This window comes from Physeter macrocephalus, chromosome 15 (genome assembly GCF_002837175.3).
Source record: "Physeter macrocephalus isolate SW-GA chromosome 15, ASM283717v5, whole genome shotgun sequence".
Taxonomy (NCBI): Eukaryota; Metazoa; Chordata; class Mammalia; order Artiodactyla; family Physeteridae; genus Physeter; species Physeter macrocephalus.
In genome coordinates, this window is record NC_041228.1 from 22,561,533 (window position 1) to 22,588,713 (window position 27,181).

At 36.3% G+C, this 27,181-nt stretch overlaps 1 protein-coding gene across 7 annotated transcripts in view; it reads left to right on the plus strand.

Moving 5' to 3' along the window:
• The window catches only part of TRPS1 (transcriptional repressor GATA binding 1), a 250,648-nt gene that overhangs the window by 71,973 nt on the left and 151,494 nt on the right, over nt 1–27,181 (plus strand). For all 7 annotated transcript variants that reach the window (XM_007125850.3, XM_028500719.1, XM_007125851.3 and 4 more), the window contains one exon: nt 5,555–6,158. In XM_007125850.3, coding sequence (XP_007125912.1) covers nt 5,555–6,158 — 604 coding nt within the window. The remainder of the gene's footprint in view (nt 1–5,554; nt 6,159–27,181) is intronic.

A 27,181-nucleotide genomic window follows, 5' to 3' on the forward strand; every position in this document is an offset into this window, starting at 1 on the left:
GAGTCCGCCTGCCGATGCAGGGGACACGGGTTCGTGCCCCGGTCTGGGAGGATCCCACGTGCCGCGGAGCTGCTGGGCCTGTGCGTCCGGAGCCTGTGCTCTGCAACGGGAGAGTCTACAGCAGTGAGAGGCCCGTGTACCACAAAAAAAAAAAAAAAAAAAAAGGAGAAATATACCCAAATCTTTCAGGAACTAATTCCTGAACAAGCTAGTAGTATTGCATCAACTACCAAACAGCATACATGCAAGAATAACTATGGACACGAGCTAAAATACTGCATCACGCGCTCCATATTATTTTATGAATTGACTTGTCTGTGCGTCACGTTCTTATTGTATGAAGTAGGGATGGAAATAGGTACTATGTGTGATTGTTGTAGAATAATACATATAAATGGCCTAGAACTAAAGAATACTAAAAGATAATCCCCAAACAGTGAAATAAAGAAGATGAATGACTATTGGGGGATTATGCTTGACAATGTCATGTTTATAGTTTTAGCTTATAAAGCTGTTAGGGTTGACTTTCAGAGGTGGGCGTATGTGCTTTAAGAGGGAAGACGATGTTGCTCATCATAAAGAATTCATTTGGGAATGTTCTGTCAAGTACTGAGTATATATACTGAGAGTTCATTCCAATCTAATACTCATCGACGTATTTCTGACCATGGCTTCATGACTTTTCCGATTTAAGGTGTGGTCTGGGAACCAACATCATCGGCATCATCTGGGATTTTGTAAGAAATAGAGACTATTGGGTACCACCCCAGATTTCCAGAATCTGAATCTGAATTTTAACAAGATTCCCAGATGATTCTTCTGCATGTTAGGGTTTAAGAAGCACCGCTCTAGATGTTAGCATAGGTGATTGAAAAGTTCATGTTGCTCCCAGCTTTTGAAAGTACAGTGATGTTGTCTTTTTAATATATTTCCTATCATTTATTTGATGACTGTTACATGGAGAAAGAAGTCCTTCAGTTCTCTAGAATATTATGCAGCAAATTGCCTTTTCTTCTTCACCTCAGGGTGTTCAATGGCCTGAAAGATGGAGCAGTTTAGCAGTTTACTGCTTAGTTGTCAAGCTTTACTCTCTTTTCATTAATAGGAGTCACACTCAGAATCTTATGATTCTGAATAACAAAGATAGTAAGGACATTACCTGTGTTTTATTAGAGTCACAGGCGGTAGAGGATGTCTTGAGTGTGTTCATTCAGTTGTTTTGAACCAGGATATATCTACTGTGTAGTTTGTGACTGGTCCCTGCATGGGTGTCCCCTGAAGACCTTACTAAAAATTCAGATTCTCGAGTTATGCCCAGGAGATTCAGATCTTCAGTAGGGCAACTGAGAGGCCCTGGAATCTGTATTGCTAAGAAACTCCTTCAGTTGCAGCACTGCTTGCAACCCGTTTTGCAAACCATTGCTGTAGTCAGTCTCACTTCTGTCAGTTAGAAGACCTTTCCCTTCCCCTCATGTTTTCAATTTTTAGCCCTCATTTTTCATTGTCAGTACTGTCAGTAATTTTATTTTTGTATAAAGTTAAAAATTCAGGCAACCGAGGATAGAAAAATAGAACATCAGTCTGGAAGGTAGAAGCCCTGTATTCTTGACTTGATGTAGACTAAATGGACAAGGCACTTTCTTCATTTTACTTATCTATAAAATGGGCTTTATACCTCAGTGGAATGTGAGATCACATATGTGTGAGTGCTTTGAAGTCTTCAAAAGAAAAGGTGTGTGCGTTGAGCTTGTTATTGCCACCTCGTTTTAATATCCTTCCTGTTAGTATGTGTTTTTCTTTTCAGTGTAAAACCTGGTTCTCACTGAAAACTTATCTCTGCAGTTTCTGGCTCCTTTCTGCTTTACACCCTGCCTCACCGTCCTCTGCATTCGGACAGTCCTCCAGCACCTGTATCACGGAAGGTTTTGCCTTGATCAGTCAGAATAAGAGCTCCTCTGTGGGCAGATCTGAACAGCTCTTGCCGAGACCTGTAAGGAGTCAGGGAGTTGTCCGTTGGGGCAGGAACTTGAAACTAGAAAACCTAGAAGCCCCCAGACACCTTGTTTCAGAGTGATACGTTGTGATGAATTCATTGCCTAGACAGGACACACCCAGAACTCCTTGTATATTTAGGAGGGCATGTCAGTCAAATACCAGTTAAAGGTTGGATGTATTCGTGTTTTTTTTGGTGAAGGAATAGGTTGGCTCAAGGACATTTCTAGATTGCAGAGTAAGTAGATATTGAAGGCACAGAATCTTAATTACTGAGATATATTACTAGATATACTATGGTTCTAAACCACCCTCCTGAATACACTTACAAAGCATCCCTACCTCTGAAGACTTCAGGAAAACACAGGTAATACCCTTTCTGTCTTTGTTATTCAGAATTTTAAGATTATCGGTCTGGTCTGACTACTATTATTGAAAAAAGAGTAAGGCTTGACAATTAAGTTAACTGCTAAACTGCTCCATCTTTCAGGCCATTGAACCCCACTAGGTGAAGCAGAAAAGGCAAAAAATATATCCTACCTGGTAATGTCTTAAAACAAAGGATCTTCTAGGAAATAAACATGGTTTTAAGAAAGATGTCTGTCATGGTTAAGTACCTGGGGGAGTGGAAAAGAATGATACCAAAATGCCAGTTGGTAAGTTTTAGCCCCTTTGAATAGAGTGCAGAATACAGATTCACACAGAAGGGGGGCTTTATTTAATTTTAGGATTTATATTGGTTAACTTATACTAGAGGCACTATTATTTTCATTTTGCCTCTATTTTCATAGAGGCAGGTTCAGTAAATTATCCAAAGTCACATATATAGTAAAATACAGAGCCAAGCTTGAAACTTAGGCATTCTGGTTCTAGAGTCTTACTTTTAAGTGAACTAAATTGCTTCTCCAATAGAACTGTGAATCTGCTGTTTTAAAATAATTTTGTCATGTGGTACTCTAGAGTCTCGCACTTCTTCTCTTGTATGTTGAAACTTTTTCCTCGTTGCCCTAGAATTAATTGTCTTTATTTCTTGAAATAACGTCACTGTAATTCTTGGGAATGTTTGTTCTTTGGAATTTTTTTGTACTTTGGTAGAAGTAGCAGTGGCCATTTATAGTCTTAATTTATGGGCAGGGATACCATCACAGTTTTCAAGCAGAGACTCCACCAAGTCAGGGAAACTATAAACTGTCTGCCACAGTGGGTAGTGAGCTCATTAGAACTGTCTTGGGGTGAAGGTCAATCAGAGCTTGTGAATGCTTCCTGAAGGTTGTTTGATTCGTTTATGTTTAACTTTCATTTCTGATAAATCCATTTTCATCTGTCTGATCGAGCTTCATAAAAGCTAAGCTAACAATTTGGGGGTACAATTTTTGAGTTTAGGCGTTTATCTTCCATGGTTTCATATTCAAATATAGTTACGGTAGGAAGGTTCTCTGAATGAGGTTCCCAGAGGTTCTAGGTTCTATATTTCGAGTCTTGCCTATTGTCCTCTGTGATCTTAATTCCATTTTGGGTTTTCTGGCCTTGACTTTGGTGACGAGATTCTTACTTGTCATCCTGTATATTCTCTCCTTAAGAGTTAGGCTTCTTTCACTTGAGAAAAATTCATTTTAATATTTTTATGGTCAATTCATCATCAAATTATTTTTCATTTATTGTATTTCCTTTTATCTTTCCTACTTCATGAAGAAAAATAGGGCAAAAGATTGAAAACAACCTCCTGTAAAAAGTAGAAGTTAAATATCCATATTTATTCAACCAAATGTAAGCTGTTAATCACAAGAAGATAATCATGTACCAAATTAAGTACTCTTAACAAATATTGGCTGAGATTTTGTTACATGTCTTAATACCTTTGAATTTTGCTTCCATAAAATAGGAACGTGTTTTTGGATTTTCAGCCATGAGGTCTCAGAATGAAGTCATCCAATAGAGAAACTTTTACACTCCCAAAGTGATTAAAGCACACATTTAACTATGCTACTCCTCTGCCTATAACCTTGCAGTGGCTTCCCTTTCCCTTTGAAAATACCTACCTCCTTGCCGTGATCCACAAAGCTCTAGATGACCCCTCTGGCTTGTTGATTATTATGCTTCCTCTTATTTATTCCTCTCAAGCATCAGTGGCCTCTTTCAGTATCTCAGGCTTGCTAGAATGTACTGCCCTTTCCCCTTCCTCCTCCTCCAACAAGGATAGCTCCTTTCCATCCTTTGCTTTGATAAATCGCCCTCAGAAAGGCCTTTCTGAGGACCTTAAGCAGCCCTTCCACCCCCTTACCATCCCATCCATTTCATTCTTAGCACATATTACTCTTTGTCCTTACATGTTTATTTAGAGAGTAATGTGAAACTTGTCATTCCTGACTAGACTCTAAACACCAGGTGGACAAGGGCTATGTGCCTTGTATTCACCAATGTGTACCCAGTGCCTGGCAAAGTAATATTGTGATGATTATCTACAGATTACATATAGGGGTACCTACTTTGCAGTAGCCTGAAGTAACAGCTCTCAAAACTTATTTTGTTATTTTAAGTTGTAACTCCTAACACATTATATCATGGAGTAGCAAGTGTTTCACGTGGTTATTTAATTAGAAAGCCATACAAGGTTTTTACAGTTAAAGAATGTATGCCTTATTCCCAGTTATTTGTGTACCTTTCCCGTATGCCTTTTAGGATACAGCGCCTCTGTTCTTCTTTGTTAATCAAACATTTTTCTTAATTTAACAGTTACCGTTCTGTCTTTAACAGCAGGAGATGCTATGAAATCCAACAATAAGGTCTCCTTGTTTTATGCCTTATAAAAAGAAAACACACACAGAAACATACATTCACACACACTCTTTTAATGAATATATCTGTACAGTGCCTATCATGCTGCTTGGTACCCAACAGACACTCAATTTGTTGAATGTTCCTAAGTCCTTACAGATAGAAAAAATTTGTCTTAAAAAACTTGAGCTTCTGGTATATTTTATTTACTAGATTATGTAGCTCAGTCAACCACATTTCATTGCTTAAATGGATTTAAATTTTATGATAGCAAAGAACACTGTAATCAGTTTGGTAGAATTTATTTTAATACATGTAAAAGCTGTATAGAGCACTTCAGCACTAGCAATGTATATATATATTTATAGTGAAAAATATCCCAGTTTAGTTTAAATAAGTGGAAAGAGAAAAGTCCATTGATGAAATCAGGTGTAAAAATTTCTGAATATCTATTAAATAATGTAGAATTGATGATTATCCGGTCACAGGAAAATGAACAGAGCAGGTCCTTCAATAATAAAGCGAATCAGCCAGTTTTAAATGTGACTCGTCTGGAGTGTGTACGCATAAGTGTGTCTGTGTGTGCAGATACCTGTTATTGCTAATGTAACAAATGGGAATATTGCATTCCTTACCTAGAACTGAAGATGCCAGTTTCTGGGTATTGAGAATATTGTATTTCATTCTACCTATTACATTACAGGAGATAAAATTCAGGTGCTTGAGGACTATTTTTTAAAGCCCTTCTGAATGCTAGATTTCGAGTAATGGTTTTCTTCTTCTGCAGGAGAGCACACAGCTGCTACAAATGCCGTCAATGCAGTTTTACAGCTGCCGAGACTCAGTCACTACTGGAGCACTTCAACACTGTTCACTGCCAGGAACAGGACAGCACTACAGCCAACGGCGAAGAGGACGGGCATGCCGTATCCACCATCAAGGAGGAGCCCAAGATTGACCTCAAGGTCTACAGTCTGCTCAATCCAGACTCTAAAATGGGAGAGCCGGTTGCTGAGAGTGTGGTGAAGAGGGAGAAGCTAGAAGAGAAGGACGGGCTGAAAGAAAAAGCTTGGGCTGAGAGTTCAAGTGATGACCTTCGCAACGTGACTTGGAGAGGGGCGGACATCCTACGAGGCAGTCCATCCTATACCCAAGCAAGCCTGGGGCTTCTGACCCCTGTGTCCGGCCCCCAAGAGCAGACAAAGACTTTAAGGGATAGCCCCAATGTAGAGGCTGCCCACCTGGCGCGCCCTATTTATGGCTTGGCTGTGGAGACCAAGGGCTTCCTGCAGGGGGTGCCTGCAGGCGGAGAGAAGGCTGGCGCCCTCACCCAGCAGTATCCTGCATCCGGAGAAAACAAGTCCAAGGATGAATCCCAGTCCCTGTTACGGGTAGGAAGGTTTAATTTTTTTAAATAATCCCTATATCTTGAAGGGAAAATGGGGAGAACGTATATTCTCTAGAGTTAGTATCATGACTTGCCAAGTGCAACTAAATGATGTGTATCTGTCTGGGGATGTACGCTTAATAAGGCCAACGTGGTAGAATGCCGCTCACGTGTGTTTGTGTGTACTCTACACATACTTGATCAAGTGGGTAGAAGTCACTTGTTTGTCACTACTGTCAGCTCCGATTGAATGTTTGTTAATCATTCCTGGTGATTATGCAAAACGATGAGGCCGCTTTTGGAGAAGGGAGGCTCAGAATCCCAGAAGGATGCACATTTGTTACATTAAAATAATGAAATGACTTTAAAATTCTAAGGTGGTGTGACACAGTCTATGGTCAATAAGGAAATTAGCAGAGATTTAAATCGCTAAGAATGCAAAGCCCTCAGTGAGACGTTAATACAGAAATGTAGTGTTTTTAAAACTCACAGCGTAATTATGTACAGATGACAATGCTTGTCGTTTTGTTGCCAGGAGGAGGGGAAAAATGAGATAGACTTAAGTGTGAATGGTGTGAAGAGCATCCAAAGAAGAGACCCATGAATTTTACATTATGGGGCTCTTGTAGGGAGAAAGACACAGTCCTGCGTGAAAAAGAAACTAAACATAAGCTCTGTAGGATAAGATCCTTGCTCACTCTCTTCATGCTGTGTAGACTGAGTTGTTAAGAAATATTTTAGATTTTGAAAATTCAGGAGCTCCCAGTTGAGTGATGCTTGCTTTTTGCCTAAGGCACTACCACTTCAACATCTCACCTTGACTTTGAGAAGTTTTGAGCTTTCCGGATGATTTCAAAGCTTTGTTCCTTCATGGAAGGTAGGATCAGAAACCAGCTAACCTTTACAAAAGAGCTGGTTAGGAAATACAGTTCAGCCAGCCCAGTGCTTTGACCTGGAGGTTAGAGACCACCGAGTTCTCTCTGGATGTATTGTGGGGAGAAAAATTACTCTTGCCCATGTCGGCTTGGCTACTCTGCTCTCATTTCCCGTAGATTCTCCGAGGCTTATCTGTGCTTCTCTGGCTTTCTCTAGTGGAGTTGAGAAACGCCCCTTAGAGGAGCATAGTTAATTATAAAAGTTGTTACCTTTCCCAACCGCAGTCATGCCCTGGAGCTAAGAGAAGGGCTTGAATGCAGAAGAGGAGATGCCTCCTTGTACTCTGAGAAACAAAGAATCCTTCCTGCCCGGAAGGAGCAAGTTTATCATAAATAACTTTGGAAAGAAGAGAAATAGTTCCTGTGCTTTTCAAGTGAGTGTTTAATTTAGGGAGCTTCTTTCATATATTATGCATTTTTATCATTGTACATGCTCATCATTTTCTTAACATATGAGGACTCTTCTGGTCTCAAGTGGCTCTTATGGTTTCTGGTTATAAGGCAGGAATGACGTGTCCTAGGATTTTTAAATTTCATGTTGCATCTTGAGAGCGTGGTGGAATTGATTTCCTTACATCTGTATCACTAGAACTCCCCACTCTTTTTTTTTTTCCATTTAAAACTGTTTTCATCCATGACATCTTCATATGATACCAAATTGTGTGACTCTTTTAGACTGTTTCTGGAATGTTACCTTTTCTGCCACTGTTTGTAAACGCTAAGAATTTGGAACAAGCAGTAATTAATGAAGCAGTGCAGTCTAAAACCTGAGCAGGGTAGTTCTATTCTTTAAGCAGCCTGAGGATGATAATACTTTTCTAAAAAACTTGTTTTTCTCAATTCCTCCACTTCCTTAATTCCCTGACTTCAACTTTCTGTTGCATCATTTCAACTGTCTTTTCAGTTCCTCCACATTAGCTGCTGAAGTAGGAAATCTTCAGCAAGAGGCTACTTAACTGTGTTCTACAGTGAGTATCAGATTCCTAACTGTAGGATTTGTGATACTTAAAGGCCATCGTCTACTAAATTTTGAGAGCTGACAAAAAAGTGTATATATATATATATATATATATATATATATATATATATATATATGATGTATTTTAAAGTTGCCTGGATCTTCTGTGATTTTAGTAAAATTTGATCTTTAAAATTTATATTTTCATTGCATTTGAATAGTGCTTTTGGAAATCACTCATTTTATTGGACATTTGCGATAAGGAGGTATAGCTGATTTGATTTATTGTGAAATATTGGGTCGGCCAAAATGTTCATTCGGTTAGTGAATATGCTGTTCAGTAAGGTTCTTGGTGAAATGAAAAATGTGGCTTTTATTTTTACTTAAAATCTAACGAACTTTTTGGCCGACCCAATATTTAGTATATTAACTGAATTTAAAAGTTTTAATTTACACATATCTTGCTGATCAGCTTTTTAAGATACTTGAGAGAATTAAGAGCCCATTCTGATTGTGAATTTGACAAGAAATCTACTTTGGTGGTAGAAATTGGTATTGCTAAGTTATCATGGCAAACATATACTTCTCATTTCTTCCTCTGCCATCAGTCAGGGGAAACCCAAAAGAATATTGCCATCACTAAGGCAAAACCAAAGTACTTTAATTTTGTAATTTTAGAGGTCTAGTTAGTAACAAAGATGTCCTGTAAAAATTTATAAGTACACAAGTGAAATATGTGCATACAATTTCCATGTTTTAAATGAAAAAACAGGGATCTGTGTAAGTATATATCTACAGAATGTAATATTCATGTTTGAGTTTAAATAGTAGAATGGAACTTGAAATTAACTTGCTGTTTGGTATGTTTGTTTTGAAATAGTAAGCAATTTAAGAAGTGGAAAATAGGTTTTAAAAGTGATTTTTTAATTAGAGCATCCAATAAAGCATTAATAGGACAAATGTAAATACATTTATACATGTAGTTTCTAATACTAAAAGTAAAAACTTGACTATCATCTTTGACTACTGGGCAGAGTGATATGGAGAATTAAGTGTGGAAAATGTGTCCAACAGAAAATGTTAATTTAAAATAGTTTAACACTATGTTGCTAAATAATGGAAACATTTTAAAGAGTATGCTGAATGGAGTTAGGGTCATGTCACAAAGCACATCATTAAAATATCACTTTCAGAATATTAGTCTTTCTGTTACATGTTTCTAACTGGCTGTAGTTATGAAATTCTGCTGCACTCAAAGTGAGGAAGGAAATATAAGAATCACAGAAGAGCTCAAGTTTCAAAATATTCATTAGTTTTCTTCACTTCTTTCTTTTCTTTTTCTTTTTTTTTTCCTTAGGTCAGTGTTTGGCTTTTAGTTTTACATTGGCAGCTCATTTATGTGTATTTTCATTTGGTGAATGCCTGTAGACTTCCCCTGTTACTAGTATGGAATTGATCTTGTTATAAAAAATTCTAAATTGTGTATGTGGCCTGTGTTGATCATTGTGCTTTGAGTATGGCAGGGAGCACATTAACATAAGCTTCATCTTGTAAATTGCTTTATGAAAATCAGGGTTTTGTGTGCACTAACAGTATTTCTATAAAATCATGTTTTTTCTTTTTATGAGTAGAAAGAAATATTAGCCCCTTTAGATGCTTTGCTAGAACTAGTCCAAGTTTATATGTAAAGTTTAATTGTTCCTCTTTTAAAACTTCTAGAATAGATCTTATAAAACATGAATAAGCTCCTGAAAATGTTTTGAAAACGCAGCATTTAAATTTGGCTCCATGAAGAGGTTAACGTCTTTAATACTGTCTTGCTAAAAGCAAAAGTTAATTGGTTTTTTATATTCAAATAGATGTTCCTTTCTCATTTTAAACTAAACAGTGTAGTATAGTCAGGACTCAGTATAGTCGAGTGCTCTTTTCTGATCAGCTTCTTGTATAATTTTTATTTTAACAAAGGTATTTATTTAATTATTTGGTAGCTTCTTATGCAGATGTAACGGTGTTCGTTTTATTATTTCCTGGTTGAGAAATTCTAGGTTTCATTCTTGTAATTAACGTTTTAGATTGGATTTTATAACACAGAAAGCTTTGTCTTTTAACTGATAACCACATTAAAAGGAAGCAAACACCTGTTATTAAATTTCACAAAGATTTTGCCAATATCAAATGCATTTTTTTCATTTTTCAGTGAAACGCAGAAGTATAATTGTTTAGTTGGCAAATCTATACTTATATAATAAACTTCTGCATGTCATGTCAGGACAGAACGTCACAGTCAGAGAACTCATAGGCTCTAATTCTTCCACCAGTTCAGATGCCCTAGTTATCAGTCCACTTTCCACATGCACCTAGGGGAAAAATAAATCTCTTTGTGATTGATTTCAGTTGGCAGTGTAAATTTATTTACGGATTTGTCCGTTTTAACATGTACATTTTGCACTGCTTGGTTTTGGCAGAGAAGTCTGGCCATGGGCTGTGGAGTTGAGTTTCAGGTTCTTGGAGTTGAGATCCTAGCTGAGCCATTGGCTCAGAGAAAGGGCCTCCCAGGATCCCGTTCATTTGTCTGCTAGAGAGGATCGAGATGCCAGCCAGCCTCCCAGGAGTGCTGCGCAGCTTAGTTAATTAATGTTTGTCAGGCCATTTGAGATCGTCAGATGCAGGGTTCTAGATAAGTGCAAAGTAGTATGATTATTTGTTCGTTTTGTAAATGTGATACCAAGACAGTACAAAGCAGATGTTATTTCCCCCTTTCTTCAGCGGCGTTAAATTTATAGTTTAAAGATTGTTGATACCGGACAGTCTATTGAGATGCAAAAATGTTCTTTTGGGGACAGTCTATTGGCAGTCAAAGAGACGTTTAAACAAGCGACAGTGTTGAATGCCTTTACAACCATTGACAGAAGACCGCAGGAACTTTTTTTTAACTAAAGATGATCTCAGGTGAAAAGTCTGATATTTATTGTTTTACTTCGTGTTTAATGAAAATAAAAGCAGCTATCATCTAGGTACTGTTGTCTAAACATAGTGTTTACATACATAACCATTTTCCTGACCCCATTTGAATTTTTTTATATTTGCATATATTGAATACCAAAGGAGGAAATACCAGGAAAAATAGGAAGCATACACCTCCCTAATCATTAGCTATGAAATAGTAGTTTTTAGGCCTCGTTTGTAAAGTTTCTCTTTAGGTAGCTGCTGATATTTATTTTGCCGAAGAATAAAATGTTAAAAACCATTTACTGTATCCAGAGATTAACAATCCTTGTATATCTCTGTGCTTCTGCCCTAGATAGATGCATTTCTATTGTCACCTATTAGAAAAGGGTATGGTTTAAATTCAAATATATAATAGATTCATTTTAAAAATAACAATTATTCATCCTCTTAGTTATGTTTAATAGTGAACATGACCATTTTAATTTTTATTAAATAAAATCTAAGTAGCTTTTTTTTCCTTTATTGGTTATTCATCTTTTATATTGGTATACCATTTTTGACAGTAGATCACTACTAAAATCAATTTGATACATATATGTTTGACTAATGGGATTTTTCTATTATTCTGATTTCTTTCTTTTAAGTCAACTCCCCTGGCTAAAGTATTTTTTAACAGCACATTTTTTTTCTTTTTTTGTAACCCAGGCTTTTTGTGAAGTCTGGCATAGTTCTGCTGGCCCAGGTTTCTAAGGCAGGGGAAGCAGATGTATCTTTTAGTGAATTGGGCTGTAAGTTTGTAGTCCCTGTGAAATGGTATCCTTCAGCACGGTATCTGTTAATTATTTCCTGTATAACTATCTTTTGCTTGGCTTCCTTTTTTTCACGGACGGCATGAGTCAGAAGATAACAGGGCCCAAGAAGGACCCTATTGTTGAGTGTTCTTAGATGTTGGAAGTGAAGAGTATCCAGAAGGTGGCCCAAGTTTCAGGAGCACAGATGCAGAATGATTCAAAAGTGTGTCAGCCATGAGCTGCGCAGCCTCGATGTGAAGCTAGTATTTTTCTGGCAAAGTCCAGTCTGATGGGTGGATTTAACAGAAGTGTTGACTACCTAAAATCCAGGAAAAATTTTTACCTTGGATTTCTGTGTTTTGGTATTTGCTCCCACCAAAAAAGTGAATATTGTTTCCATTGTCATATTCTTTTACTCTCCCTTCCCTTTGACTCTGTTAGTGAACTTTCATTAAGTGTTTATAGACAAGGACATTGATTACTAAGATGGTCTACCAGTAAACTCAAGGAAGCTAGGCAAGTAGGATACTGCCGCGTGTGGTGGTGCTACTAGTTCAAGGAGATGCAGATAGTTTCAGTGAGGCTCCAAGAACCCTATTTCCTTCATTTTGGCGAAGTAACGTTCTCATTTATAGATGTTTATAATTAACTATAATTTACAAGTAAAACAGAATCGGGGTTATGACGTCATTTTGGAAAAAATCCACAATCCTTTATCTTATGGCATATTTTTTATGTTGTTATCAGTGATGAGGAGTAGGGCAAAGGAATCTTACTTTCGTTTTGTTTTTGTAAGTACAGGACATTTGTGATGTGATCAGTTGAGTGGTATCATCTCTCATGTTAGGATGATCAAATAGCTCTCGCACATAATTTTACATGTTAACTTGCCTTTTTAAAAAGAGTTTCTTAATTTCTAAGATTTAATCTGGGCATATTAATTATGAAAGCGATGAACCATTTCATGCCCTGGAAATTTACCTCTCTGTAACATCATGATTAATCAGAAAAAACTAAGGATATACCGATATATTTCTAAAAGGCAGAATACACTATATAATATTTAAATCAGAAAATCCGACTGATAATAAATGGTGTCCCATGTCCAAGTCACTGTCATCGAAGTGGGTCATTTTTAAGATACAAAATAAATTCACTCATAAATAATGCCTAGAGAATAATATCCTAGAAATACATAATTAAGGAGAGCTGTTAAACTAAATTGACTTATTTAATGATGAATGCAGATAATCAAGGAAAAAGCAAATGATAATCTTTAAGAGCTACTTCTTATGTATATGAAATATGACAAATATCCAATAGCCAGATAATGGTATGATATGCTTCCCTTATATTATGTGTGCAGCACTGTTTATTTTCTAGAGGAATTTATTTCCAAGTACGACCTATGTTCTTATGCAGAGTTGAGTCATGTTCCTTAAGGGAAAGCAGTCAACTCAGATAGGCTTACCTTTTTTAGGGGAGAACTCTCTTTCCTTGTTTTCCTTTTGCCTCCATGGATGATGTTTTTACTACCCTTCACAATTTCTCAACCCAGTTTTTGCCTTCATTGGATGTGTGTTGGATGTGGTGGGGTAATAGTGTGGGCTTTGAGGGAATATAAGAGAGAACTTGATTTTTCTCTTTAAAATATGGAATTTAATGATCTTTAGTTTTATTTGTTGCTGAAATATTTACATTGATTCTATTAGAAAGTATTTTTCTTTCATAGGATTTTCAGAATGTCAGATAGAATAGTCTTTATTATTTCTTAATGTGTTAAAAAGACAGGGGAAAGAATACTTTCTCAATTAACATTGAGTTTGTGATTGCTATAGGCTAAAAATACAGAATCTCAAGCTATTCTTTTTATTATTTATTTATTTACTTTTGGCTGTGTTGGGTCTCCGATGCTGCGCGCGGGCTTTCTCTAGTTGCGGCGAGCGGGGGCTACTCTTTGTTGCGGCGTGAGGGCTTCTCATTGCGGTGGCTTATCTTGCTGCGGAGCACAGGCTCTAGGCGCACGGGCTTCAGTAGTTGTGGCACGCGGGCTCAGCGGTTGTGGCTCACGGGCTCTAGAGTGCAAGCTCAGTACTTGTGGCGCACGGGCTTAGTTGCACCCTGACATGTGGGATCTTCCCGGGCCAGGGCTTGAACCTGTGTCCCCTGCATTGGCAGGCGGATTCTTAACCACTGCACCACCAGGAAAGCCCTCTCAGGACATTCTTAACCCGTTAATGACATTTATGAAAACATTCCCTGATGTCATTTATATGCACAATTTAGGTCATATTTTTATATGGGAATCTAAACGTTTACAAATATTACATTTGAGAGAGCTATTTGCTTTACTTAAAAATAATCATTTGCTTTAAAAAAAACCCCAGAACCTCAGGATGGAACTTTTAAAATTTCTTCCCTGATACCTTGAAAAATGAAAATGTTTTTCTTTACTTATAACTTTTTAGAAGCTTATCTGTTTTGCAAAGCATGCTACAGTTGAAGCAGTGTTGGTCATTTTAGAAGATACACGTTTGGCTAATCTAATTCTTCTTAATCTCAGGAATTTACAACCTAAATTTTTCTTGATAATTCAAGAAAATCCATTACTTCGCCTGAATCATATAACTGATGCAAAGAAATTTGGAGGTTTTTAAAATGTAGACTGTCGCGATGGGCAGTCTATGGTCTACAAATGAACTATCCACTTAATATGCCTCTCAAAACTTTATGCTATGATAATATATGTCATGTAGGATTTTTTAAAAAATCAAATCAAAATTTAGAGCTTACCTCAAATTCACATATGATTTAAATATTTTTCAAGACTCCAAAATATATCTGAATTATTCTTTAGTAGTGTGCCCAGCTCTTTGAGGTTACAGCTAGATTTAGAGGTGAGTGTTTTCCACCTTTAATGGAGTGTCTCTGGTTGTGATTCAGGCTTGACAGGATTGTATTTTCCAGTAAAATTATATTTTATGTTTTCTTTTTACTCTTCCCTTGTGATGTAGTGGAAAGAGTACTGGATTGGAGGAAAAGAGGCTTTGTGCTCTAGACTCACTTTGTGACTAACTGGCCGTGTGACCACCCTGGGTGAGTCACTCAGTCCTTATGTCCTGTTTCCTTTGGAAAATTATGGAGATAGAAGCATACAATTGCTCACATCTCTTTAAAATTGCAAACTCTGGGGCCAAGCAAATTTTCTATAAAACCTTAAACATTTAGGTCTCTGAATTGATACCCGAGGCACCTTTAAGAAAAATATCTTCTGTTGTAGATTTAGTGATGCTAGTGTCCAAAGAGATATCATGTAGTTGATGTCCAAGTTCCTAAGTTAGATTTCCCTCTAATGGCTAAGAACCCATAAATTATAAACAACTGTCACAATACAGTCTAAAACCTTCAACAGGGGCTTATCTTATACAAGAAAGCTCATTCTTTGAAAATAGCTTTGTTTCAGAGAATCATGCTATTAAGGGGCCACTTATGAATGCCGATAAAGGGATGTCTGCACAATGAGAAAAAAAATAATTCTGGTGACTATATGACATGTTTAAAGTCTGTTTCTTCAGTTGCTTGGCATTGAGCGATGTTGCTTGTTTTTTTCACAGTCAGATGTTCAAATCAGAATTTTGGATGCAGAAACTAATTTTAGTAGGTGGGGTGCAAATTTCTTATGAGTCCATGAATAGACTCTAATCCCAGCTGTTTCATTACAATTATAAAAATAAAATTGGCTGTGAATCATTCAAACTCTATTTAATGGATGTGAATAATTCAGTTTCGCCCCACTGAAATCTTAAAACTATAAACCTATCTTAGATTCTCTGTGCTCCTTCAGAGTTAATTTCTCATTATTCATATGTGAATTATTTGAAGTATTGGTGGTCATGATGAAAATGACCATATTTCCACTCAGTTCCTGTGGGTTTCAGGAGAGGAGGTGGCCTCTAGGGTGGCGCTGGTGATGAAAACAAGAAAGAAATTAGGAAGAGTCTATGAAAAGAGAAAAGGATATCGAATTAGTGTTTGTTGGCCTTTTCTTTCCCGTGGAAGAGTCTGTGAAAAGAGAAAAGGATATCGAATTAGTATTTGTTGGCATTTCCTTTCCCATTAAAATATATATGTTCATTACATACATTTTAGAAAATATAAATAAGCAAAAAAGAAGAAAATGACTACTCAACACTTTAACCTATTCCTTTCTGGAGACACACACTCACGAAGACATGCACATACAAACATAGACTTATATGTTTATTATTAAAGCCTTCAATTTCACTTTATAATAAATTGTAAACATTTTCTCATATTAGTGTTTATTCTGCTATATCACATTTATTGACTTCATAATATTTCATTATGTATTGTACTAGTTGTACCAGAAAAGATGATTATTGATTCCTCGTTGTCAGACATTGAAGCTACTTCCAATTTTTGCTGTGGTAAATAGTGCTGCATTGAATATCCTTGTAGCTAAATAATTCTATCTTGCTTGCAATTTTAGATTGTTAGAACTGGCTTCCCTATAATCAGGTTCCTCCATGGGGTGACACAGTAGTGGAGTTTATTGTCAAGTATTGATCACTTTACCAGGCTATGTGTATATATACTCTTGGGAAATGGGAAAACATTTTATTGGTGAGAATTGCCTCACAGTGGTAGCTAAGAAATAGAACCCCCAACATTTTCTTTAAACATTATTATGGGGGAAAAGTTAGTTTGAAGGTTTGAATAAGGTACATTTCTGAAGCACCAACATAGATTCAGTGAAGTATCTATTTCACTTTTACAATTGAAACATTCCTTAGTCACCTTGACATTCAGAGTATTTAAATAGTGTAATGTACTGAAATGAGTCTTACAAGGTAAATATATATATATATATAATATGTATATATATGTATATATATATTTAATATTTGTGTATATATGTATTTAATATATAAAGGGATTTCACTGTCTCCAAAAAGATTCTTAAAGTTAATATGTTTTGGTGATCACATAAAGTTGGTGCCAGCAGCTATTTAGTGAAGTACTTGGTACACACACAAACTCTGTTTTAAACTATTTGAATTTATTTTAATTTTCTCAAGGTCATTTACATAGTTTAAGGTAAGGTAAGAATGAAACTCAGGTGTTAAAGGGAAGTGTAGAAAACCATTCTAAGTCCCATTTTCATTTTCTTTTTCAAGCATCTTACTGCTATATGCAAAGTCCTTTCAAAGACTAGAAACTATTTGTATTTATAGTTCATGAAATTTTAACAATATACCCATTTGTTTGGAGGATTTGAATGCATAATTGGTTGTATCTAAATTTAAATACATTAATACTCATCTGGGTTCAGGATTTATTTTCAAAGAACCAACATGTGTTAAACCAAACTAACCTAGACTCAGACTTGAAAGAAATAGAAATCCATTGCAAAAGATAACTTTGTAGAATCATTCCCTGATGTACTGGTCTCTAACTTTTCTTGCCCTATAAATAATAATTTAGCACCTACTTTGTTTCAGGAACCATGAAAGATCCTATAAAGAGTATGGATATAAGTAAATCAGGGTTCTTGCCCTCAAGTAATATACAATCATGTATAAGTGAAAAGCTAAGTATATAGACAACGATAATAAAAGTGAGGCTTCCATAAAAGGGACAAGGAGAGGAGAGTAGTGGTCTTTGGGTGTTTAAAGAGGAACAGATCACATTCAGTTGAGTGATTGAAAACAGTTGTCATACATAGAGTTTTCTGAGATGATTTTTGAAAAAAAGACTAAGCTTTCAGCAAGTGAATATGACTGCATGGAGGGCCAGCTCTATAGAGAGAACAATGTGAGTTTAGCTGAGGGCATTTTTAAGATACAGATGATGGAAAAGCTTGATCAAAAGGTATGTGCAGTATAGTTTGCGTAGCTAAGACCTGACATATAGGTTAGGAGAATTTCCTTAAATGCTTATTTGCAATTTTTTATTTCAGAAGGAAATAGGGAACCATCACAGGACTTAGATCAAAGATATCTTGATCAAACCTTTAACAAGGTTAATATCTATCCCATTTTACATAGGATGGCTTGGAAGGGGGTGGATACGTGGGCAGAATTGGGATAAAGGAGATTAATTGGTAGGTTAATCCCTTATCCTATGACTGATAACAAAGGCTACACGAGGATAGTGAAAATGAGAGATTATTTTTATAGATATTCTAGATGTAGAATATTCAAGAGTTAGCCAAGTTGACATGTGTGAGTGATCAAGACGAGTGAGGTTATGATGAATGAGGCTTTAAGTTTGGATGACTGGACAAGGAGACCAATAATAGCTAACATTTGATAATCACCAACTATGGGCCAGGCTCTCCTTTCTATTTGGAATAACTCATTTAATCTTCCAAGTAACCCCATGCCATAGAGGATATCTTTAATTCCATTTTACAGAGGAAACAGAGCCTCAGAAATATTAAGTCACTTGCCCAAAGTCACCCAGCTAGTAAGTGACTGGGTCATGTTAGACCATGTCCAGATAGGCTGACTTCAAAGTCCACACTTTTCTAAATTGCTTTTTGATGAATGGTAGTGCCATTAGCAGAACTGTAGCGTGAGCTTTTTTGTGAGTGTTAAATAAGGTAGTCTTAACACCTACAAAGTTTGCAGGGCATTCAGATGAAAATATCTAATGGATAGCAAGAAATGGCATTTCTCATAGGGAACAGAGGAGTTGGAATGACTTCTAAATGAACCGACATTTCTTTAATAGTTGAAAGAATATATTGAAAACCTAGTTTGTACAGAATATTCTAGGAGTGATATCAACATGGACAAACTATGGACACCGATTCTTTAAACCATTTGTAAACCAGTCTGGGAGATAATGTTCAGAAATGTGATTATGGTATAAGGAAAGGGGTGCCAAGTGCCATGGAGTGGAACAAATAAGCTGTAGTATTTAATTTAACCTAATATTTTAGCATTTTTTATTGAAGTATAGTTGATTTACAATGTTGTGTTAGTTTCAGGTGTATAGCAAGTGATTATATATCTATATTCTTTTTCAGATTCTTTTCCCTTATAGGTTTTTATAAAATATTGAATAAAGTTCCCTGTGCTATACAGTAGGTCCTTGTTGGTTATCTATTTTATATATTATATATATACATATATATGTGTGTGTGTGTGTGTATATATATATATATATATATATATAGTAGTGTGCATATGTTAATCCCAAATTTAATTTTTTTAAGAGGAGGAAATTATCTGTTCTTAATTGAGCCATCAAGAAAGGCCTCCTGGAAGAGGTTGCTTATTGGGTTGGTTCAAAAAGGGCTGGGGTTTGCATAGGTGGTGATAGATGGGGCAGGGGATTACTGGGGTGTAAGAATGAAATAAACCAACAAAAAAGAACTTTGGTGTTTGGAGAACTTGAGGAACAATCAAAGTACAAAAGTCTAAAGATAATCCAAGTCAAAAGTGAGCTTTGTAACTGCAGCTTTAAAAAATAGCATAGTAGATGAGTCCTGCTCTAGAGTGACAGTTACTATTTTGACATTTATGAGATTAAATTTTAAGATCCTTTGTGTATGGAAAAATCTTTTGTTAATTGATAGGATTCAGAAATTTGCAGAAACATGCATACCTCAAGATCTTATTATTTGCACAATAAACCCAAAGGAAAGAATAAGCTTTAGAACAGAGTTGGGTTATTTAAATCAAAGTCTGAAGGAAGAATTTAATAAAATCTTTAATTAGTGTAAATAAGCATCAGAAAGTTACTTTTTATATATATATATACTTTATATATGCACAGTATATGTTACTCTTTTATTCAAATATAAATTAAAAATAATTCTACATAGGACCATACCATACATAGGTTCAAAAGAAATATAAATGAAAAAAATTCTTGAAAACCTGTTTAAAGTGTATGCCATACATACTATACTCATTTGATTGATTCATTATATTTAAGAACTATTGTATTTTGGTTTTATATATTGGTGTTCTAATTTATTCACTAACCATTTCTCTTAGCTTTGATTCCTTGGCTCATTTTCATGTCCTATTTAATGTCTTATTTAGTCATTGAGAAGAAAGAGAAATCCTTGTCTGTGATATGTCACCTGTTGTTTAATGGCTAAAACTGTTACATATCTTAATACTGTATTACATTAAGTCATTTTAAAAGCATTGCTTTCCCTTTTGTTTAAAATTCCTACAGTCCCTGGGATATTGGTAGGGGGTTAATGGAAGTCTTGATTAAAATCTCTCAAGCTTCAAGGCTTTCAGTTCTGTAAACAATTTGGATCTGAGAGATAGGCTTATGTCTTTTTACTATTTACTGATTTAATGTTAAGAAAAAATCATAAGTTTATTCTTTATTTTTTTGGTAATAAGTATAAATTAAAATGCATTTTTAAAAAAATCAACCACAGCCCATTGATGATCACAGAATTTATAGCAGTTCTTTCAAAAACTCTCTGTAGACACAGCATCATCATTTAAAAGTAAACGAGCTGTCTTTGGTGTACTGATTTTCCGTTATTAAAGATAAGCCTTTTAAGTTTTATATCTAGAGTGTTTCTAAGAGATTCTTGCTACACTTGCAGGACCGTGAACTCTAATCATGACTTAATCAATCTCACTTGCTTCGTAATAGCTAACTAAACCATAGGTGGATAAAGGCTCTGAATAGGTAAAAGTCATAATGCCCTTGAAGTTTACACTTAGACCCACAAGCTTAGATTCATTAATTATCCATCTTTGTGACCAGCCCAAACCACTCCTACCTTTCTATGACTAGACAGTGAATGCACAATATTCAGGTTCAGTCAGATGTCTTAACTGTTCTATATTTAACGAATCAGATGAGTTTTAAACATGGCTTTGAGTTGGGATTCGCGTGGAATTGAGGTGGCACCTCTGTAGTTTCCAGTCCTTATGATTTTAATGTATGAATTTCATTGCAATGTTGAGATTTTTGTGATATTCTCTGGACCTGAAATTGAGATCCACTGAAGTGTGTGTGTGTGTGTGTGTGTGTGTGTGCGCGCGCACGTGCGTCTGACGTTTTTCCTCTGAAAGCAAGGGGTATTTGGACAAGTTTGGGACAGAATAGAGCAACGATATGACAGAACTGGCAAATATTGGATCTTATAATTTATCCCTTTGTGAGTTTTTCTCCCTCAATAGATTGTGAGCTCCTGAGAGAGAAGGGCTAGGCCATTTTTATGTTTCTATTTCTCATCAGCCCTGCCATACTGCTGATCTCTTAGGAAGTCTAGAATCAATGCATATTTAATTGAATGGAATTCTATGAATATATATCCACTTTTTTAAAAATTGGAAAACTACCTTTTAATTTCTGTGTGAGCCTACAATACTGCTTGTATAATTTTTACCATTAATTAAGTTTATAATTGCAAACATTAATATTTGAATACTCTTTTTAGGACTAAAGGATTAGGTAAGTTATTACTTACATGCAATTTTTTCCAACAGCCTTTAAAGTGTAATACTATTTGGTAAGTTGTTTACTCTGGGTAAAAACATCATAAAATTATACCAGTTTTGGTTTCACATTTAAAAAATTGAGCTTTTACTGGACCATTTATAAATTTGAAAATTTTTTCTGAGTTATCTGGTGAAACAGTGATTTCTCAGGGTTGACAGAGTTTTTTTGTTGTTGTTGTTGTTTACGGTACGCAGGCCTCTCACTGTCGTGGCCTCTCCCGTTGCGGAGCACAGGCTCCGGACGCGCGGGCCCAGCGGCCACGGCTCACGGGCCCAGCCGCTCCGCGGCATGTGGGATCTTCCCGGACCGGGGCACGAACCCGTGTCCCCTGCATCGGCAGGCGGACTCTCAACCACTGCGCCACCAGGGAAGCCCCAGAGTTTTTTGATACAGGAATCTAGAGAAGCAATCTGCCAATGTGTTTCTAGGCTTAAAAGAGTTCCAGTAAAACCTGTTTATCTTTATTTTTAATTCACTTATCCAAAATTTATTTTCTTTGTGTAAATTCTTTTCAAAGTAATAGCTCTAAATCCCATTTTGGTTGAAATAATCAATCTTCTGCACAGCTAATGGTTTATAGAGCATGATGCTGAACACTGCTGAATCTAAAACGTGGGAGGAAAGTTTCACTCTTCTCTACGGTTCCCTCTAAGGAAGGGTAACGTTTTAGAATATTGGGTACTGGGTTCAAAATAAGAGGCAATGGGCAGTGGGGCCATTTATTCCAATAATTTTATGATCAAGTCAGGGAATCAAAGGCTTACAAGACTAGAAAATGTGGTGTGAAGAAGAGAAAGATATTCATAGATAATATTTTTCCTTGAGTCTGCAGCATCCCATTTGCTAGAGACAAACCCAGAAAGGAGAGTTCAAAAGCTTTTGTGAACGCAGGAATACATGTGTTGTTTCTACTACAAACCCAAAATCATCATCTTAATCTCCTTGCCTAGAAGAAATGAATAAAAGAATGGGTTTTGTCTATGGAATTGAAATCTACAAAGTCAGGGAGCTTTGTTCTTTAAATGGAGTTCTTGTTTGTTTTCTTGACCCTTTAGGAAAGTAGTAGGGGGAGAGGAGGGAAAAGGGGTATAGCTGTGATGCAAAAGAAAACTGGTGAATTACCCTGTTCTTCTTGACCCTGATGTTGTTGAATTGTACCTACACTATGGTATCCCTCTGGTACCAGATTCATTGCCTTTCAGGGTTGGAATCCATGCAGAGAGGAAGGATTCATGAAGAAATAATCAAAATCATAGTCTTCATAGTCTTTTACTGTTGTCTTGTTCTATACAGTAGGTTATTTCTGTCTGGGTGGTTTACAGAGATGTTAACTCCTTCAGTCATCTAAATGTGATGTAGTAAAAGTCATTTGCAGGAAGTGAAACTCTACTTTGTTACTTTTTTTCACTCAAAGGCTAATGTCATTAGCTCTAAAACATTTGTTCATCTTTTTTATCGAGTATTTGAACTATGCCTATGGAAGACATATGGATTTAAATAGTACTTGGCTTACCATCTGCTGATAAGGGAAAGTGAGATGCTAAATCAGAGTGGCAGGAAAGTCTATTTCAGTAGAAGCTATTTCCATCTGAAATACTGTAGGCAATCTTACAGAGTATTTTAATTGGGATTATATTGACATGTGTTAGTAAAAGGAGTATATTTGCTGGTATGGTTCAACTTATATAATCATTAAATGTATATATCACTTTTGAGATGTGGGGCAGTGCAAAATTTTGATCCCATTAATTGTAGATTTTTTTTTTTTTCTAAAATAGTCATTTGTGGGAAAACCTTTCTGATTCATTCATTTTAGAGCAATGGTACATTTTATATCTCATGCCAGAAATCAAAACATAAAACATCAACTTTTCAGATAAATTAATTAGAAATTAAAAACCACAATTTATTCTTTTAATATAGTGCTTATTTGTTGAATATTTTTATTGTAAACTGCATTTTGAAAATCCTTTTTAACCTTGGAGAGATTAGAAGAAGAAAAAGAGAATATCTGTTTTTATGATGATAAAATGCTGAAAAGTCTATAATTGTGCCATATGTATGTTTCAGGTTAAAATTTGAAAAATAAAGTCATCTAGGCATTAAGAATTCTATGAAATATAGTATAATTTGAATCATATACAAGTATGTGCATATATATGTATATGTGTATTTATATATTATACATGAGTATATAATTTTGATTAAGCCTTACACCGGGTTTATTTTTGTTAATAAGTAAAAAGTTTTCAAGTTAATCTGTCATTCTTTTATCAAACATGTGTCTGGCACATCACTTATGGTTGTGGTGATGCAGTGGTCAATATATACATAGTTTCTGCCTCCTGGGAGGAAGTACAGTAAAGGGTGCTTCACCATGTCCAGAATTATGCCAAGAGCCTTCATAGGCATCATCTCACTTAATTCTCTGAACAACACTGTGATACTGAACATTTGCAACCCCATTTAAATGAAGACACAAAGATATAGAGAAGTTGAGTAAGTTGCCCCAAAATAACACGCAGCTAGTTGAATTAAGTTTGAAGGTTATGTGGCAGAAGCCCATTGTGCGTTGGGCTCTGTGCTCAGTGCTAAGTACGAGATGAATAAGGCAAAGTCTTTGCCCTTGAACAAAATCTACAAGATGACAGAAACATAACAGGGTGATTTATGCAAAGCAGAAAATGCAGCAGCAGAGAAGGCGGTGCTGAGTGCAGGTAGCTATCTTGGCCTGGGAGGTCCTCAAAGACATACTGGAGAAGATGATTCCTAAGCTGAATTTTGGTTTGATGAATAAAGATGGAACAAGAGGCCAAGGAATCACAGCATGTGTCTGGTGCTGGAGTCATGAACTCGTATCCGAGCAGTTTATCTAGAGCAGTTCTGTGCAGTCCAGTAGGAACTCACCACACGTGGTTATGGAGCACCTGAAATGCCACTAGTCTGAACTGAAATATGCACACCAGATTCCTAAGACTGGGTGTGAAAAAAATCAATATTGAAGTTATCACATTATACAATTTTATATTTATTACATTTTGAAATGATAATATTTTAAATATATTAAGTCCAGTAGCTATATTTAACAGGTTTGCTTTCATTCAGTGAATTTGACTCACTGATTGAACAAATCAGAGATGGTTTCGTGTCTTGGAAACCTTAGAATTTCTGCATACTGTTGCTTCTGTTGATATTGTTTTGTTGGTGCATTTGAGTTATTGGGTTGACAGATTTTGGACGTGTTGGCCTTATTAAAGAAACTTCTGGGCACCTCATCAGTTTATTTCCACAGGAAAATATAAGCGAGGTCCTTAAATCGTATACATAGTACATCATTTCTTAGAACTCGTTTTTTTTTCATTTGGAAACTTTGCATTCAGTTTCTTGCAGGTGGGTCTGTGGTTTTTAAGATATTTAAGACTATTCTTTTTCTAGTCTGAAATAATTGCTGTTTTGAACTTAAGTATTTTCTAAACATTTTTTTGCAAAAGTATATTATTTTCAAGACATGGGACCTCAGAAATTTCTGTTATACTTTGTTTGGTGCCAACTTTTTTCTCCCCTACCATGAAATTTACTACATTAGTTTTCTTTACTAAGGAGCTCATGAGGGTCTTATTGAGAGCAAGATCTTACAATGTGATTGGCAAAACACAGGTCAGCACTGCAGATTCTCCCGAGAACTTCTCCTTCCTTAGATTATGTGATGCAACTTGGTACTGAATGAACCCCATTCAGTTGACATTGCCGGGTTCCACAACCAGGTCTCAGACACGGAAGGTTTTTCTCAAAAGCAGTTATTATTTATTTTTGTAACCGTTCACTCTTAGAAAGACCACAGTTAGGTTTAGCAGAACAATATTGTCATTGATTTATTACAAACCACCCCAGAACTACTGATGGGTTAGTCATGTCCTTCTTTTTTTCAATAGATCTTTATTGGAGTATAATTGCTTCACAATACTGTGTTAGTTTCTGTTGCACAACAAAGTGAATCAGCCACATGCATACACATGTCCCCATATCCCCTCCCTCTGGAGCCTCCCTCCCACCCTCCCTATCCCACCCCTCTAGGTCATCGCAAAGCATGGAGCTGATCTCCCTGTCCTGCAGCCATATGCATACACATGTCCCCATATCCCCTCCCTCTGGAGCCTCCCTCCCACCCTCCCTATCCCACCCCTCTAGGTCATCGCAAAGCATGGAGCTGATCTCCCTGTCCTGTGCAGCTGCTTCCCACCAGCCAACTATTTTACATTCAGTAGTGTATATATGTGGATGTTACTCTCACTTCGCCCAGCTTCCCCCTCCCACCCCGTGTCCTCAAGTCCATTTTCTATGTCTAAGTCTTTATTCCTGCCTTGCAACTAGGTTCATCAGTACCACTTTTTTTTTTTTTTTTTAGGTTCCATATATATGTGTTAGCATACGGTATTTGTTTTTCTCTTTCTGGCTTCCTTCACTCTGTATGATAGACTCTAGGTCCATCCACCTCATTACAAATAACTCAATTTCATTTCTTTTTATGGCTGAGTAATAGTCCATTGTATATATACAATACCACATCTTCTTTATCCATTCATCTGTCGATGGACATTTAGGTTGGTTCCATGTCCTGGCTATTGTAAATAGTGCTGCAACCACACCCTTTCCAGCATTTATTGTTTCTAGATTTTTTGATAATGGCCTTTCTGACCGGCATGAGGTAATACCTCATTGTAGTTTTGATTTGCATTTCTCTAATAATTAGTGATGTTGAGCATCTTTTCATGTGCCTCTTGGCCATCTGTATGTCTTCCTTGGTAAAATGTCTATTTAGGTCTTCCACCCATTTTTTAACTGGATAGTTTGTTTTTTTGATATTGCGCTCCACGAGCTGTTTGTATATTTAGGAGATTAATCCTTTGCCCGTTGTTTCATTTGCAAACATTTTCTCCCATTCTGAGGGTTGTCTTTTCATCTTGTTTATGGTTTCCTTTGCTGTGCAAAAGCTTTTAAGTTTAATTAAGTCCCATTTGTTTGTTTTTGTTTTTATTTCCATTACTCTAGGAGATGGGTCAAAAAAGATCTTGCTGTGATTTATGTCAAAGAGTGTTTTTCCTATGTTTTCCTCTCAGAGTTTTATGGTGTCTGGTCTTACATTTAGGTCTGTAATCCATTTGGAGTTTATTTTTGTGTATGATTTTAGGTAGTGCTCTAATTTCATTCTTTGACATGTAGTTGTCCAGTTTTCCCAGCACCACTTATTGAAGAAGCTGTCTTTTCTCCATTGTATGTTCTTGCCTCCTTTGTCATAAATTAGGTGACCGTATGTGCATGGGTTTATCTCTGGGCATTCAGTCAGGGAGCCTGATTCCTCCAGCTCCGTTTTTCTTTCTCAAGATTGCTTTGGATATTCTGGGTCTCTTGTGTTTCCATACGAATTGTAAATTTTTTAATTCTAATTCCGTGAAGAGTGCCATTGGTAGTTTGATAGGGATTGCAATGCACCTGTAGATTGCTTTGGGTAGTATAGTCATTTTCACAATATTGACTCTTCCAATCCAAGAACATGGTATATCTCCATCTGTTTATGTCATCTTTGATTTCTTTCATCAGTGTTTTATAGTTTTCTGAGTACAAGTCTTTCACCTCCTTAAGTAGGTTTATTCCTAGGTATTTTATTCTTTTTGTTGCGATGGTAAATGGGAATGTTTCCTTAATTTCTCTTTCTGATTTTTTGTTGTTGGTGTATAGGAATGCCAGAGATTTCTGTGCATTAATTTTGTATCCTGCAACCTTACCAGATTCATTGATTAGTTCTAGTAGTTTTCTGGTGGCATCTTTAGGATTTTCTTATGTATAGTATCATGTCATCTGCAAACAGCGACAGTTTTACTTCTGC